Source organism: Oncorhynchus mykiss, chromosome 8 (assembly GCF_057628025.1).
Source record: "Oncorhynchus mykiss isolate SJ-2025 chromosome 8, ASM5762802v1, whole genome shotgun sequence".
NCBI lineage: Eukaryota > Metazoa > Chordata > Actinopteri > Salmoniformes > Salmonidae > Oncorhynchus > Oncorhynchus mykiss.
Window position 1 is genome coordinate 88,083,726 of NC_143029.1, and position 14,728 is coordinate 88,098,453.

The following is a 14,728-nucleotide window of genomic DNA, read 5'->3' on the forward strand; positions in this document are numbered from 1 at the left end:
CTGTCTCTGAGCACTACAGGACCTTACATAGACAGGTGTGTGTCTTTTCAAATCATATCCAATCAATTGAATTTACCCCAGGTGGACTCCAGTCCAGATCTAGAAACATCTCAAGGATGATCAATGGAAACAGGTTGCACCTGAGCTCAATTTTGAGTCTCATAGCAAAGGGTCTGAATACTTCTGTAAATAAGGTATGTTTTTTATTTTAAATAAATTTGCAAAACATTCTAAAAACCTTTTTTATTTTATCATTATGGGGTATTGTGTCTAGATTGACGAGGGAAAAATCAATTTAATTCATTTTAGAATGAGGCTGTAACATAACAAAATTTGTAAAAAGTCAAGGGGTCTGAATATTTTCTGAAAGCACTCTATACTTCACTTTCTCTGGTCATAGGAACAACATGACTTTGTGCATGATGCAGATGTGGTGTGACTCCATCAGGTGGAGTTATGGTCAGGAAGGAGAGAGCAGACCCTCTGCTGCTCTCTCCCTCCCTGCACTGAGACTAATGTCGTGTTCAAAAATAACTGGGAACTCGGAAATCCCTGACTTTTAACTTCAGTGCGTTCAAGACAACTGGGAACTCGTTTCACAGTCAAAGTATATTTGACTGTGAAAAATCGTTTTGAACGGTCATCCAAGCAGGAAACTCAGGAAACTTTCTCAGGAAACTTTTCAACTTTCTGACCTGAAGATCACTGATGTCATGATTTGACTTTGTTCTTTTCCCAAGTTCCCACAATGACCATCGGATGCAGGTATCATCAGTCCAGTGAAATAAAAAAGATAATTATTTAAATGTATGCTCTGCAGAGCCTCGCAAGTGCTACACCAACTGATCTTTTGTTTTCAAAGCTCGAGCTTTGAAATGGAATATGGTCTGAGAATAGCAATATTGGCAGGCCAATCATATAGCCAATATGCTGTGATCATGTATTAGGGCTACTGCTCAAACCTCATTCCTACAGAACTGATTTTATTCAATTAAAATTGTTACATTTTTTTTAAGTCACGTTGAAAAATAAATCTGAGCGGTAGATCATGGGTTTGCCTTTTGACTGCGAAAGTGATCTTGCTCAGAAAAGGTTGACGAACACTTGATTTAGAGTAAACTAGACTCACTTTGCTTAGTGCTGACACTGTTACACATTCTCAGTGTAAGAAATTAACACCTACTGTAAAATAATTTGGGGTGGTTTTTTTTAACACCTGTGGTGTAAAGCCTAATTTGCAAATTTCCTAGGGTGTCTTTTCTTTTTAAGTGAATTGTAGAGTTGCCACCCATGGCTGTGTTTGTTAGTTACAGAGACATGCTTATTGAATTACTTCCCTTTTAAAGGCATGTGGTTATCCCCAAGTGAGTATCTAGGCGAATACTATCATTACAATTAAACTCTATGAGAATACAATAGATACACTGGCCTGCAAGTCACATTATGCTGGCTGGCAAAGTGATGTGTAATCATTTTTGGAATCCAGCCAGAGTTATCCAACAGTTGAGATTTTTATTCAACCTACATTCAGAATGACTAAAAAGGATTAAGAACTCTGGTAAAGGAGACTACCTCAACCATTTAAATGGGAACAACCATTTCAGCAACAGGTACAATAAATCTAACTCATTGGATTAGTTTAGACAAATGTATGTTACTTATCTTTGAGTAGAATAAGATTAATCAATCCACCAATATACATTCAAAACAATGATATTAAAAACAATCCTAAAAAAATAACTTGCAGTAGAGGATGCTGGGAAATATCATAATGAGGGGCGTGGTTTTGATGGGACTGTTTAACTCTCCAAAGTGAACAACAATATGACGGGACGGGGGTGGTTCCCTGGCTTTCCACCAAAGATGGAGGTCAAATTTAAATCTGGGCTTGCATCCCACATAGCACCCATTCCCTATATAGTGCACTACTTTTGACCAGGGCCGTATGTAATTGTAATGAATAGGGTGCCATTTGGAATGTAACTCTGATAATTATAGGGATGTTAGCCGTGTATTCAGGCCCTGGCACAGCTCTCATTAGAATGCAAAACGGAGCATTCCGCTCTCATTAGAATGCAAAACGGAGCATTCCGCTCTCAATAGAATGCAAAACGGAGCATTCCGCTCTCATTAGAATGCAAAACGGAGCATTCCGCTCATAAAACATAAAAGGACTTTAATTAAAATTAAATTATTAAACACAAAATGGTTGATTCAGGGTAGCGTGTAAATCATGCTATATGTGGAGCCCTTACTAAAGATAGCTAATAGCTCACTTTAGCATAATGTATTCACATCAGGTAGTTTCCCATATACCTGTGACAGTCAAAATAAAGGAAACACTTGAGTAAATGAAAGATACGAAGTAAATTGAAAGCAGGTGCTTCCCCACAGGTGTAGTTAATTAAGCAATTAACATCCTTAGGGTCATGTATAAAAATGCCCAGTTGGTTTTAAATATACTTATTATGCATCAAAGTTATTGGAATCGCTCAAATGTACTTAAGTATCAAAAGTAAAAGTATAAATAATTTCACGTTCCTTATGTTAAGAAATCCAGACGGCACAATTTTCTATTTTTTTATTAACGGATAGCCAGGGGCACACTCCAACACTCAGACATAATAGTGACCTGATTCAGGAAACTATAAGTATGAAGTCACCACTTCACAGGAGAGCTGTTGGAACATTTATTTTTTGAATCAATGTCACGTTCTGACCTTTATTTCCTTTGTTTTGTATTCATTATTTAGTATGGTCAGGGCGTGAGTTGGGGTGGGCAGTCTATGTTTGTTTTTCTATGATTTGGGTATTTCTATGTTTCGGCCTAGTATGGTTCTCAATCAGAGGCAGGTGTCATTAGTTGTCTCTGATTGAGAATCATACTTAGGTAGCCTGGGTTTCACTGTGTGTTTGTGGGTGATTGTTCCTGTCTCTGTGTTTGCACCAGATAGGACTGTTTTAGGTTTTCGCACGTTTGTTGTTTTGTTAGTTTATTCATGTACAGTTTCTTTATTAAAGTACAATGAATAACAACCACGCTGCGTTTTGGTCCGCCTCTCCTTCACCTCAGGAAAACCATTACAATCAAAATGCGTTTTCTGTCAGAAATGCCTTCTGGAACATGTGAACTTTCATGTGTCTTAATAACAAACTCATATGTCATCTGTAAATACGAATAAAATTGTTAAATTACGAGCCTTGTTAAGCCACAGAAAAAGTTGGCAAACTTCCCATTAGCCATGATTGGCTGAGATAATGAGTGGGCTGGGCAACCCGAGAGAGGAGTTCGGATTGGTTTGCCAAAGAAGTTTGTCAGTCTGTGTTGGTAATCATGTCGAACTCTGCTTTAAAAAAATATATATATATTGTGTAGTGGAGCTGCATAAGTGTGGCTCTCCACTTTCTGGAGAATCAAGTTTTGAAGTCAGTGGAAGTATGATAGCTAAAGGGATGGAGAAAACACCTGATGACTTCTTCAAACTGAGGGCAACCGTGGTATGGCATTGCTGACAGGGAGACGTGTCCATGCACGATGATATATGCAGGTCAAATATATCACGTTTTCTCATTTTTGACGAAGTGATTTCATATAAAATTAAAGTTTACTGTTAGCTAGCTTGCTAATGTTAGCTGGCTGGCTCCCTAGCCAATGTTATTGATTGTTTCCTACAGCCGTGTGCTGTTCTAGTTAGAGCCTAATGTTAGCTAGCTAACATTGAACATGGTTGGTTAGCTCCCAGCATTTTGTTTAACTTGTTGGGGATAGGGGGCAGTATTTTCACTTGCGTGCCCATATGAATTGCATGCCCATAGTGAACTGCATCAAACTCTGTCCTAGATTGCTAATATATGCATATTATTATTACTATTGGATAGAAAACACTCTGAAGTTTCTAAAACTGTTTGAATTATGTCTGTGAGTATAACAGAACTCATAGGGCAGGCAATCTTCCAAACAAGAAGTAAAATTCTGAAAGTTGGGGCAACTTTGACGTCATCGCTCCCTCCTTGCCCAACAAGATATGGATCTGGAAGCACTTCCTATGCCTTCCACTAGATGTCCTCATTCAGTAGAAAGTGTAATGGAGCTTTTGCTGTGAACTTTGACCTAATGGGAGGGAAAATATTCGGTGTCGCAACAGAATGCCATTTTGCTGTGGCGCATTTCTCTGTGAATGCTAAGGCTGTTCCAATCAGCCCCAGATGAAAACGAATGATCCGGTTGGAATGTTATTGGATATATATGACTATAACATCCTGAAGATTGATTCTGTACTTAGTTTGACCAGTTTATTCGACCTGGAATATATCTTTTGGAAGTTTTCATGCAAGTTATCTTGGACCAGTAGTCAGTTTTTGGGCACATGAGCTGAAAGTGATAGCAAATGCAGCTACTTGGACACTAGTATTGGACATTATGGAACAACACAACGATTTATTGTGGAAGTAGGACTCCTTTCACTACATTCTGATGAAAGATCATCAAAGGTAAGGGAATATTTATGTTGTAAGTTTGTATTTCTGTTGACTCCAACATGGCGGAGAAATATTGTTACGCCTGAGCACCGTCTCAGATTATTGCAATGTTAGGCTTTTTCCGTAACGTTTAAAATAAATCTGACACAGCGGTTGCATTAAGAACCAGTGTATCTTTAATTATATGTAGAACATGTATCTTTAGTCAAAGTTTATGATGAGTATTTCTGTTATCTGGCGTAGCTTTCTATAATTCCTCCGGATATTTTGGAAGAATTTCTGAACATGGCGTCAATGTAAACCGAGATTTGTGGATATAATATGCATATTATCGAACAAAACAAATGTACTGTCTAACAAGAGGTTAGTGATTTATTTTATTTCTAATCCTGCTTTTGTGACTATCTTTGGCTGGAAAAAATGGCTGCGTTTTTTCTTTGGTTTGGTGGTGGTCTAACATAAATATATGTTGTGTTTTCGCTGTAAAACATTTTAAAAATCTGACACGATGGGTAGATGAACAAGGTGTTTATCTTTCATTTGAGGTATTGGACTTGTTAATGTGTGAAAGTTAAATATTTCTAAAGAATATTTTTGAATTCCCTGTGCCACCTTTTCAGCTGAACGGGGGGGTGGAGTTCCCTGAGGGGAACGCCTTGCCCCCTTAACTAGCTAACGTTAGCTGGCTGGCTCGTTAGCTAACGTTACGTGACGTGTGTACAACACCCGTTGAGTATGGCCAGTGTCAGTAAACGTCTGCAGAAAAGTGTAATGAAATTGCTGCCAGCCGAGTTTGTTAGGCTGTTTTCATGTTATCCAGAGGTAAACTAATCATCGGCCAGAGCATCAAGTGTGCGCTTTGAGAGCGACGTGAGATGGGTGGGGCTAAAGCTTAGGGTGAGGGTGTGAACGATGCTGAATGGCTGTAGACAAAGAAGAGCTCTTCACTAGATGGCAAAACAGGCAATTTTCTCAAAAGTGAGTTTACAAGTTGATCAACTTTCAAAGCAGAATTACTTTCCCGTTGTTCCTCAAATGCACTGTATGATATACCATTTTGTAACTCTGAGTCTCTCCTTTTATGTAATGTAAAAGACGCAATTTCAAATGTTGATACATAAGACCGAATCCAGGTGGTGAGTCACGAGTTACAAACGAAGCATTTGCGTTTACTGAGTCCGCCAGATCAGAGGCATTAGGGGATGACCAGGGATGTTCTCTTGATAAGCGTATGAATTTGACAATTTTTTCTGTCAAAATATAACGAGTACTTTTGGGGTGTCAGGGAAAATGTATGGAGTAAAAAGTACATTATTTTATTTAGGAATGAAGTGAAATTAGTTGGCAAAAATATAAATAGTGAAGTACAGATACCCTAAAAATAGTTACGTAGTACTTTAAAGTATTTTTTTACTTAAGTACTTTACACCATTATGTGTGTGTGTCTCAGTCACCAGATCTCTACCCAATTGAACACTTGTGGGAGATTCTGGAGCAACTCCTGAGACAGCATTTTCCACCATGATCAAGGAAACACCAAATTATGGAATTTCTCATGGACAAATGGTGCCGCATCCCTCCAATAGAGGAGGTGCGGAAAAAAGGGAGAACTCGATTTGTTGTTTTGAAAGTCTTGAAACAGTTTGGTTACTAGCTAGCTACCGTTTGAGTTTGGATCCCACGACGCGGTTGGAATCAGTTGCTGGGACCAACGGTCTGATGAGCTGCATGGCGTAGCAGCTAGCCTAGCTGCCACAGTTAGCTGCGTATCAAGCCTGTAGGGTTTCCTTGAGGGGGGGGAACACAGCCCGCGACTCGATTAGCCCTTGTGCCCTTAACAGATTGCCCCGAGCTTGTGACTGTCTAGTTCCCTGTTTGATTCTGTTTCCATCTTCCCTGTAACCTGCACTGTCTGGAACAGTGTTACAGCATAGCTTATGTTGCTACCATGACAAAGACCAAAGCCAGTGGGAGTATCATTGAGGTAAGTGGTGTCTCTCTACCAAGGATCTTTAGAACAAACCAAAATATTTCTGCACTCATTTGTTACAACAACAAGAAAATAGCTTCGAGTGTTATGTCCAAATACTGGTGGAGTCAACTAATGAAAATAATTTGACGACCTGACCTGAGAGGTGCAGGACCTGAAAAACAGTTTTTCCAAACAGTTTTTCCACTAGATGTTGGAACATTGCTGCGGGGACTTGCTTCCATTCAGCCACAAGAGCATTAGTGAGGTCGGGCACTGATGTTGGGCGATAAGCCCTGGCTCGCAGTCGGCGTTCCAATGAATCCCAAAGGTGCTTGATAGGGTTGAGGTCAGGACTCTGTGCAGGCCAGTCAAGTTCTTCCACACCGATCTCATCGAACCATTTCTGTATGGACCTCGCTTTATGCACTGTTGCCGAAAAATTGGAAGCACAGAATAGTCTAGAATGTATGCTGTAGTGTCAAGATTTCCCTTCACTGGAACTAAGCGGTCAAACCTGAACCATGAAAAACAGCCCCAGACCATTATTCCTCAACCAAATTTTAAGAAGCTCCCAACGAACATTTATTGTGCTGAAGTTGCTTCAAGAGGCAGTTTGGAACTCGGTAGTGTGTATCGCAATCGAGGACAGACAATTTTTATGCGCTACATGCTTCAGAACTTGGAGGTCCTGTTCTGTGAGCTTGAATGGCCTACCACTTCGGCTGAGCTGTTGTTGCTTCTAGATGTTTCCACTTCCCATTAACAGCACTTACAGTTGACCATGGCAGCTCTAGCAGGGCATAAATTTGATGAACTGACGTGTTGGAAAGGTGGCACCAATTGACCAGTCACTGAGCTCATCAGTAAGGCCATTCTACTGCCAATGATTGTCTATGGAGATTGCATGTCTGTGTGCTCGATTTCATACACTTGTCAGCAACGGGGTGGCTGAAATAGCTGAATCCACTGATTTGAAAACATACTTTTGGCCATATTGTGTGTGTATTGTTATGCAGGCTATGTGTGCCATTTTAAAATGTATGTAGTTTTGTCCTTGAAATGTTCTTGTCAATTAATGTTCTATATTATGTCATGTTTTGTGTGGACCCCAGAAAGAGTCGCTGCTACCTTCGCAACAGCTAATGGGGATCCATTAATAAAATCCCTAGAATCTCTGTCAAGGTGCATTGAAGCTGTTCTGGTGGATCGTGGCGGCTCAGTTACTAAGAAACTTTATTTTGGTGTTTCATTTGTTTTGTAGATTATCTGTAGATTGGAGCAGCCTGATCACAGCCAAACCAAATACAATGAAACAAACTAACTTTGTTCCTAGATCCATGTAAAGCAATCACAAATACCTTGGCACACAATACAATATCTGTTGGCACAGGTCTCTCTATGGTAAAATAGATATATGATCTCAATGGAATGGAAGTTTTTTAATAAAAACGAATGAACCATCTCTCTTACCTGCCCTGCACCTTGATGTCAGAGATGGCGTAGAAGTATCGGGACAGGTTGTTCTCATCCACCATGGTGGCCCCGGTGGCCGGTTTCAGCAGCCGTATCCTCAGGTCCGTCACCGTGAAGAAATCCCGCAGGTTCCTGGTGGTGTCCAGTTGACCGTAGAGCGACGCCATGTTGTGTAGCCGCGGTCCGGCGAACAGCGCGAACCGATCCTTGATCTCGAAACGGACGGTTTTATCGTACTTCCACACGTAGCCTCGGGAGTAGTCCTCGGTGCAGATGATGTCGAGGAGGGTTCGCTGGGTCAGCTCGTTGACCGTCTTGGGCTCCATGGTGAAGGCATCGAGGCAGTCGGTAGCGTAGAACTGGTAAGGGGTCCAGGTTTTACCGTAGTCTAACGATTTCTCCAGAAGCATCTGCTCAGGGCGGCCGGACTCGAAGGTGAGGATGATGTCGTCCGTCAGCTCGATAGTTTTGTTCCAGGACAGCGTGATGTTGACCTCCAGGGGTTTGGGGAACGTATTCCATGAACTGGATTGCCAGAAGGTTGTGGGGTTGCGTCCCTCGAAGTCGAACATGAGCTCTGGAGGGTGGGCTAGTTCATCTGTGGAGGCGTCACACTCGTTGTTGCACATGTAAGGGTTTTCCTGTGAGAGAAACAGAGGTCAAAGAGTGAAGAAATACCAGGTTCATTCAGCATCATTATGAGACATTATACGGGCCCACTCTGCTTATGACAAGTCTCGCAATGTATTGTAACTGCACCGTAATGCATTATAACTAATGACTAGAAGTACAACTGGGAGGGAAACAACGGCATAATAATCTTCCAATTGACTAACCCTCTTCGTCGTTACACCATGCATCCTGTACACTGTCTTTTCCATGCATCCTGTACACTGTCTTTTCACCACCCCTCTCCTCTACTAACAATGTCCCCTACTACTAGTAGAGAGATAATTAATCCGTCCATAATTACATTGGGAATCTGTTGTCTAACGTCTCTTCTTCACCTTCCCATCCTCTACTCCTGCATTCCCCACCACTCGTTCTCCCCAGGATGCCTCCGGACTCATCTACTCTACCAACCACATGGACTGTTGTGTCGAATATTCCTGCTGTTCCTCTAATATAGATGGGTTGAGGAATCTTCAATGACTACCTCTTATGAAACACATAGCTGAGAAACATACATATTTCATGGGCCTTCATCTGCACAGCACTGCCTGCACCACCGAGACTCAGCACGACTCTGTGTGTGTGTGTGTGTTCTTTGTGTGCATATGAGTGTTTGAGAATGAGAATGCACACACTCACATTGACATTCATCTCTCACCTCTACCTCCTCTGCAAAACAATGGGGCCAGCCACAGATGAGACTTTGATACAATATAAAACATTCGATAGCCCTGTATTCATTTCAGTGTACTAATGTTGGCCATTTTAAAATGTACATAGTACTTAGCACTTGAAATAGCAGTATGATCATGAGATTGTGATACAGCCAAAACACATTCAAACCAGACTTCATGTTTAACTGAAAGGGAATTGCTTGATCTGATGTTGAAATTCATGCTTCGTAAAACAGCAGGTGTAGACTAACAGTGTAATGATTACTGACGGGTCCTTTTCCAACAATGCAGAGTTAAAGATACAAATCAATATAAAGACCAAGTTAAAGGTAAAAAAAAAATATGAAGTAGAAATATTGAAACAGTAAATAAATACACAGTGAATAATGAATAACAATAACAAGTAAACAAATAACATGGTTATAAACAGGAAGTACCAGGTAATAACATGGCTATAAACAGGAAGTACCAGGTAATAACATGGCTATAAACAGGAAGTACCAGGTAATAACATGGTTATAAACAGGAAGTACCAGGTAATAACATGGCTATAAACAGGAAGTACCAGGTAATAACATGGCTATATACAGGGAGTACCAGGTAATAACATGGCTATATACAGGAAGTACCAGGTAATAACATGGCTATATACAGGAAGTACCAGGTAATAACATGGCTATATACAGTGAGTACCAGGTAATAACATGGCTATATACAGGGAGTACCAGGTAATAACATGGCTATAAACAGGAAGTACCAGGTAATAACATGACTATAAACAGGAAGTACCAGGTAATAACATGGCTATAAACAGGGAGTACCAGGTAATAACATGGCTATATACAGGAAGTACCAGGTAATAACATGGCTATATACAGGGAGTACCAGGTAATAACATGGCTATAAACAGGAAGTACCAGGTAATAACATGGCTATATACAGGGAGTACCAGGTAATAACATGGCTATATACAGGGAGTACCAGGTAATAACATGGCTATATACAGGAAGTACCAGGTAATAACATGGCTATATACAGGTAGTACCAGGTAATAACATGGCTATATACAGGGAGTACCAGGTAATAACATGGCTATATACAGGGAGTATCAGGTAATAACATGGCTATATACAGGGAGTATCAGGTAATATCATGGCTATATACAGGGAGTACCAGGTAATAACATGGCTATATACGAAGTACCAGGTAATAACATGGCTATATACAGAGTACCAGGTAATAACATGGCTATATACGAAGTACCAGGTAATAACATGGCTATATACAGAGTACCAGGTAATAACATGGCTATATACGAAGTACCAGGTAATAACATGGCTATATACAGGGAGTACCAGGTAATAACATGGCTATATACAGGGAGTACCAGGTAATAACATGGCTATATACAGGGAGTACCAGGTAATAACATGGCTATATACGAAGTACCAGGTAATAACATGGCTATATACAGGGAGTACCAGGTAATAACATGGCTATATACAGGGAGTACCAGGTAATAACATGGCTATATACAGGGAGTACCAGGTAATAACATGGCTATATACAGAGTACCAGGTAATAACGTGACTATATACAGAGTACCAGGTAATAACGTGACTATATACAGAGTACCAGGTAATAACATGGCTATATACAGGGAGTACCAGGTAATAACATGGCTATATACAGGGAGTACCAGGTAATAACATGGCTATATACAGGGAGTACCAGGTAATAACATGGCTATATACAGGGAGTACCAGGTAATAACATGGCTATATACAGGGAGTATCAGGTAATAACATGGCTATATACAGGGAGTACCAGGTAATAACATGGCTATATACAGGGAGTACCAGGTAATAACATGGCTATATACAGGGAGTACCAGGTAATAACATGGCTATATACAGAGTACCAGGTAATAACGTGACTATATACAGAGTACCAGGTAATAACGTGACTATATACAGAGTACCAGGTAATAACATGGCTATATACAGGGAGTACCAGGTAATAACATGGCTATATACAGGGAGTACCAGGTAATAACATGGCTATATACAGGGAGTACCAGGTAATAACATGGCTATATACAGGGAGTACCAGGTAATAACATGGCTATATACAGGGAGTATCAGGTAATAACATGGCTATATACAGGGAGTACCAGGTAATAACATGGCTATATACAGGGAGTACCAGGTAATAACATGGCTATATACAGGGAGTACCAGGTAATATCATGGCTATATACAGGGAGTACCAGGTAATAACATGGCTATATACAGGGAGTACCAGGTAATAACATGGCTATATACAGGGAGTACCAGGTAATAACATGGCTATATACAGGGAGTACCAGGTAATAACATGGCTATATACAGGGAGTACCAGGTAATATCATGGCTATATACAGTGAGTACCAGGTAATATCATGGCTATATACAGTGAGTACCAGGTAATACCATGGCTATATACAGTGAGTACCAGGTAATAACATGGCTATATACAGGGAGTACCAGGTAATAACATGGCTACATAGAGGAAGTACCAGTACTGAGTTGATGTTTAGGGGTACAAGGTTATTGAGGTAGCAATCTGCACAAAGGCACAGGTAAAGTGACCAGGCAACAGGATAGATAATAGACTGAGCTGTAGCAACACCATATGTGGAGCAGTGGTAATTGTGTGTGTGTGTGTGTGTGTGTGTGTGGACATGTTTAACTAGTCTTGTGGGGACCAGAAATTTGACCAAATGTGGGATATTAATTTTGGTCCTCACAAGGTCAAATGCTATTTCTAAGGGGTTTAGGGTTAAGGTTAGAATTTAGTATTAGGGTTAAAATTACTGTCGGTTGAGGGTGAGGGTTAGGGTTTGGATTATGGTTAGGTTTTTGGGATAGGGTTAAGGTTAGGGTAAGAGTACGGGTTAGGTTTAGGGGTTAGGGTTAAGGTTAGGGTAAGAGTACGGGTTAGGTTTAGGGGTTAGGGTTAAGGTTAGGGAAAGAGTACGAGTTAGGTTAGGGTAAGAGTACGGGTTAGGTTTAGGGGTTAGGGTTAAGGTTAGGGTAAGAGTACGGGTTAGGGTTAGGGTTAAGGTTAGGGTAAGAGTACAGGTTAGGTTTAGGGGTTAGGGTAAGAGTACGGGTTAGGTTTAGGGGTTAGGGTTGAGGTTAGGGTAAGAGTACGGGTTAGGTTTAGGGGTTAGGGTTAAGGTTAGGGTAAGAGTACGGGTTAGGTTTAGGGGTTAGGGTTAAGGTTAGGGAAAGAGTACGAGTTAGGTTAGGGTAAGAGTACGGGTTAGGTTTAGGGGTTAGGGTAAGAGTACGGGTTAGGTTTAGGGGTTAGGGTTGAGGTTAGGGTAAGAGTACGGGTTAGGTTTAGGGGTTAGGGTTAAGGTTAGGGAAAGAGTACGAGTTAGGTTAGGGTAAGAGTACGGGTTAGGTTTAGGGGTTAGGGTTAAGGTTAGGGTAAGAGTACGGGTTAGGGTTAGGGTTAAGGTTAGGGTAAGAGTACAGGTTAGGTTTAGGGGTTAGGGTAAGAGTACGGGTTAGGTTTAGGGGTTAGGGTTGAGGTTAGGGTAAGAGTACGGGTTAGGTTTAGGGGTTAGGGTTAAGGTTAGGGTAAGAGTACGGGTTAGGTTTAGGGGTTAGGGTTAAGGTTAGGGAAAGAGTACGAGTTAGGTTAGGGTAAGAGTACGGGTTAGGTTTAGGGGTTAGGGTTAAGGTTAGGTTAAGAGTACGGGTTAGGGTTAGGGTTAAGGTTAGGGTAAGAGTACAGGTTAGGTTTAGGGGTTAGGGTAAGAGTACGGGTTAGGTTTAGGGGTTAGGGTTAAGGTTAGGGTAAGAGTACGGGTTAGGTTTAGGGGTTAGGGTTAAGGTTAGGGTAAGAGTATGGGTTAGGTTTAGGGGTTAGGGTTAAGGTTAGGGTAAGAGTATGGGTTAGGTTTAGGGGTTAGGGTTAAGGTTAGAGTATGGGTTAGGTTTAGGGGTTACTGTTAAGGTTAGGGTAAGAGTATGGGTTAGGTTTAGGGGTTAGGGTTAAGGTTAGGGTAAGAGTATGGTTTAGGGGTTAGGGTTAAGGTTAGGGTAAGAGTATGGGTTAGGTTTAGGGGTTAGGGTTAAGGTTAGGGTAAGAGTACGGGTTAGGTTTAGGGGTTAAGGTTAGGGTAAGAGTATGGTTTAGGGGTTAGGGTTAAGGTTAGGGTAAGAGTATGGGTTAGGTTTAGGGGTTAGGGTTAAGGTTAGGGTAAGAGTATGGGTTAGGTTTAGGGGTTAGGGTTAAGGTTAGGGTAAGAGTATGGTTTAGGGGTTAGGGTTAAGGTTAGGGTAAGAGTATGGTTTAGGGGTTAGGGTTAAGGTTAGGGTAAGAGTATGGGTTAGGTTTAGGGGTTAGGGTTAAGGTTAGGGTAAGAGTATGGGTTAGGTTTAGGGGTTAGGGTTAAGGTTAGGGTAAGAGTATGGGTTAGGTTTAGGGGTTAGGGTTAAGGTTAGGGTAAGAGTACGGGTTAGGTTTAGGGGTTAGGGTTAAGGTTAGGGTAAGAATACGGGTTAGGTTTAGGGGTCAGGGTTAAGGTTAGGGTAAGAGTATGGGTTAGGTTTAGGGAAAATAAGATTTTGAATGGGACTGAATTGTGTGTTCCCACAAGGTTAGCTGTCAAATCAAATAACATTATATTGGTCACAGACACATTTTTTTTTTTGTCAGATGTTATTGCGGGTGTAACAAAATGCTTGTGTGATGTAGTGTGTGTGTGTGTGTGTGTGTGTGTGTGTGTGGGTAGAGTCAGTGCAAGAGAGTTAGTTCAAAAAAGGGTAAACGCAGGTGGAGCCATTTGATGAGCTATTTAGCAGTCTTATGGCTTGGGGTTAGAAGCTGTACAGGGTTGGTTGCAGACTTCGATACCACTTGCCGTGCGGTAGCATAGAGAACACTTTTGGGTCTTGGTAAACGGGTAGTACCAGGAGCAGGACTAAGCAGCCCTGAGGGGGGGCCTCAAGTGTTGAGGGTCGGCGTGGAGGATGAATTGTTGTCTACCGCTAGCATTTGAGGGCAGCCCGTCAGGAAGTCCAGGATCCAGTTGTAGAGGGTGGACCCTGAACAGAGTCTACCCTCAAGACATAAGCCTGCTAAATAGCCGATTATTAACCTAATAAATATCGACAATATATATATATATTTTTTTTGTTGTTGACTCATCAACATACGCCGCTGCTACTGTTCATTATTTATAATATTTATCACATACAGTACACAGTTGAAGTCAGATGTTTACATATACTTAGTTATTACAACTTGTTTTTCAACCACTCCACAAATTTCTTGTTAACAAACTATAGTTTTGCCAAGTCGGTTAGGACATCTACTTTGTGCATGACACAAGTAATTTCTCCAACAATTTTTTTAGACTATTTCTTTATAATTCACTGTATCACAATTCTAGTGGGACAGA

The 14,728-nt window shown here is 41.0% G+C and overlaps 1 protein-coding gene across 1 annotated transcript in view; it reads right to left on the bottom strand.

The window, feature by feature from the left end:
- Nucleotides 1-14,728, bottom strand: part of LOC110530824 (netrin-G1-like) — a 133,876-nt gene that overhangs the window by 83,376 nt on the left and 35,772 nt on the right. Inside the window, exon 2 of the mRNA XM_036986619.2 lies at nucleotides 7,922-8,565. Coding sequence (XP_036842514.1) covers nucleotides 7,922-8,565 — 644 coding nt within the window. The remainder of the gene's footprint in view (nucleotides 1-7,921; nucleotides 8,566-14,728) is intronic.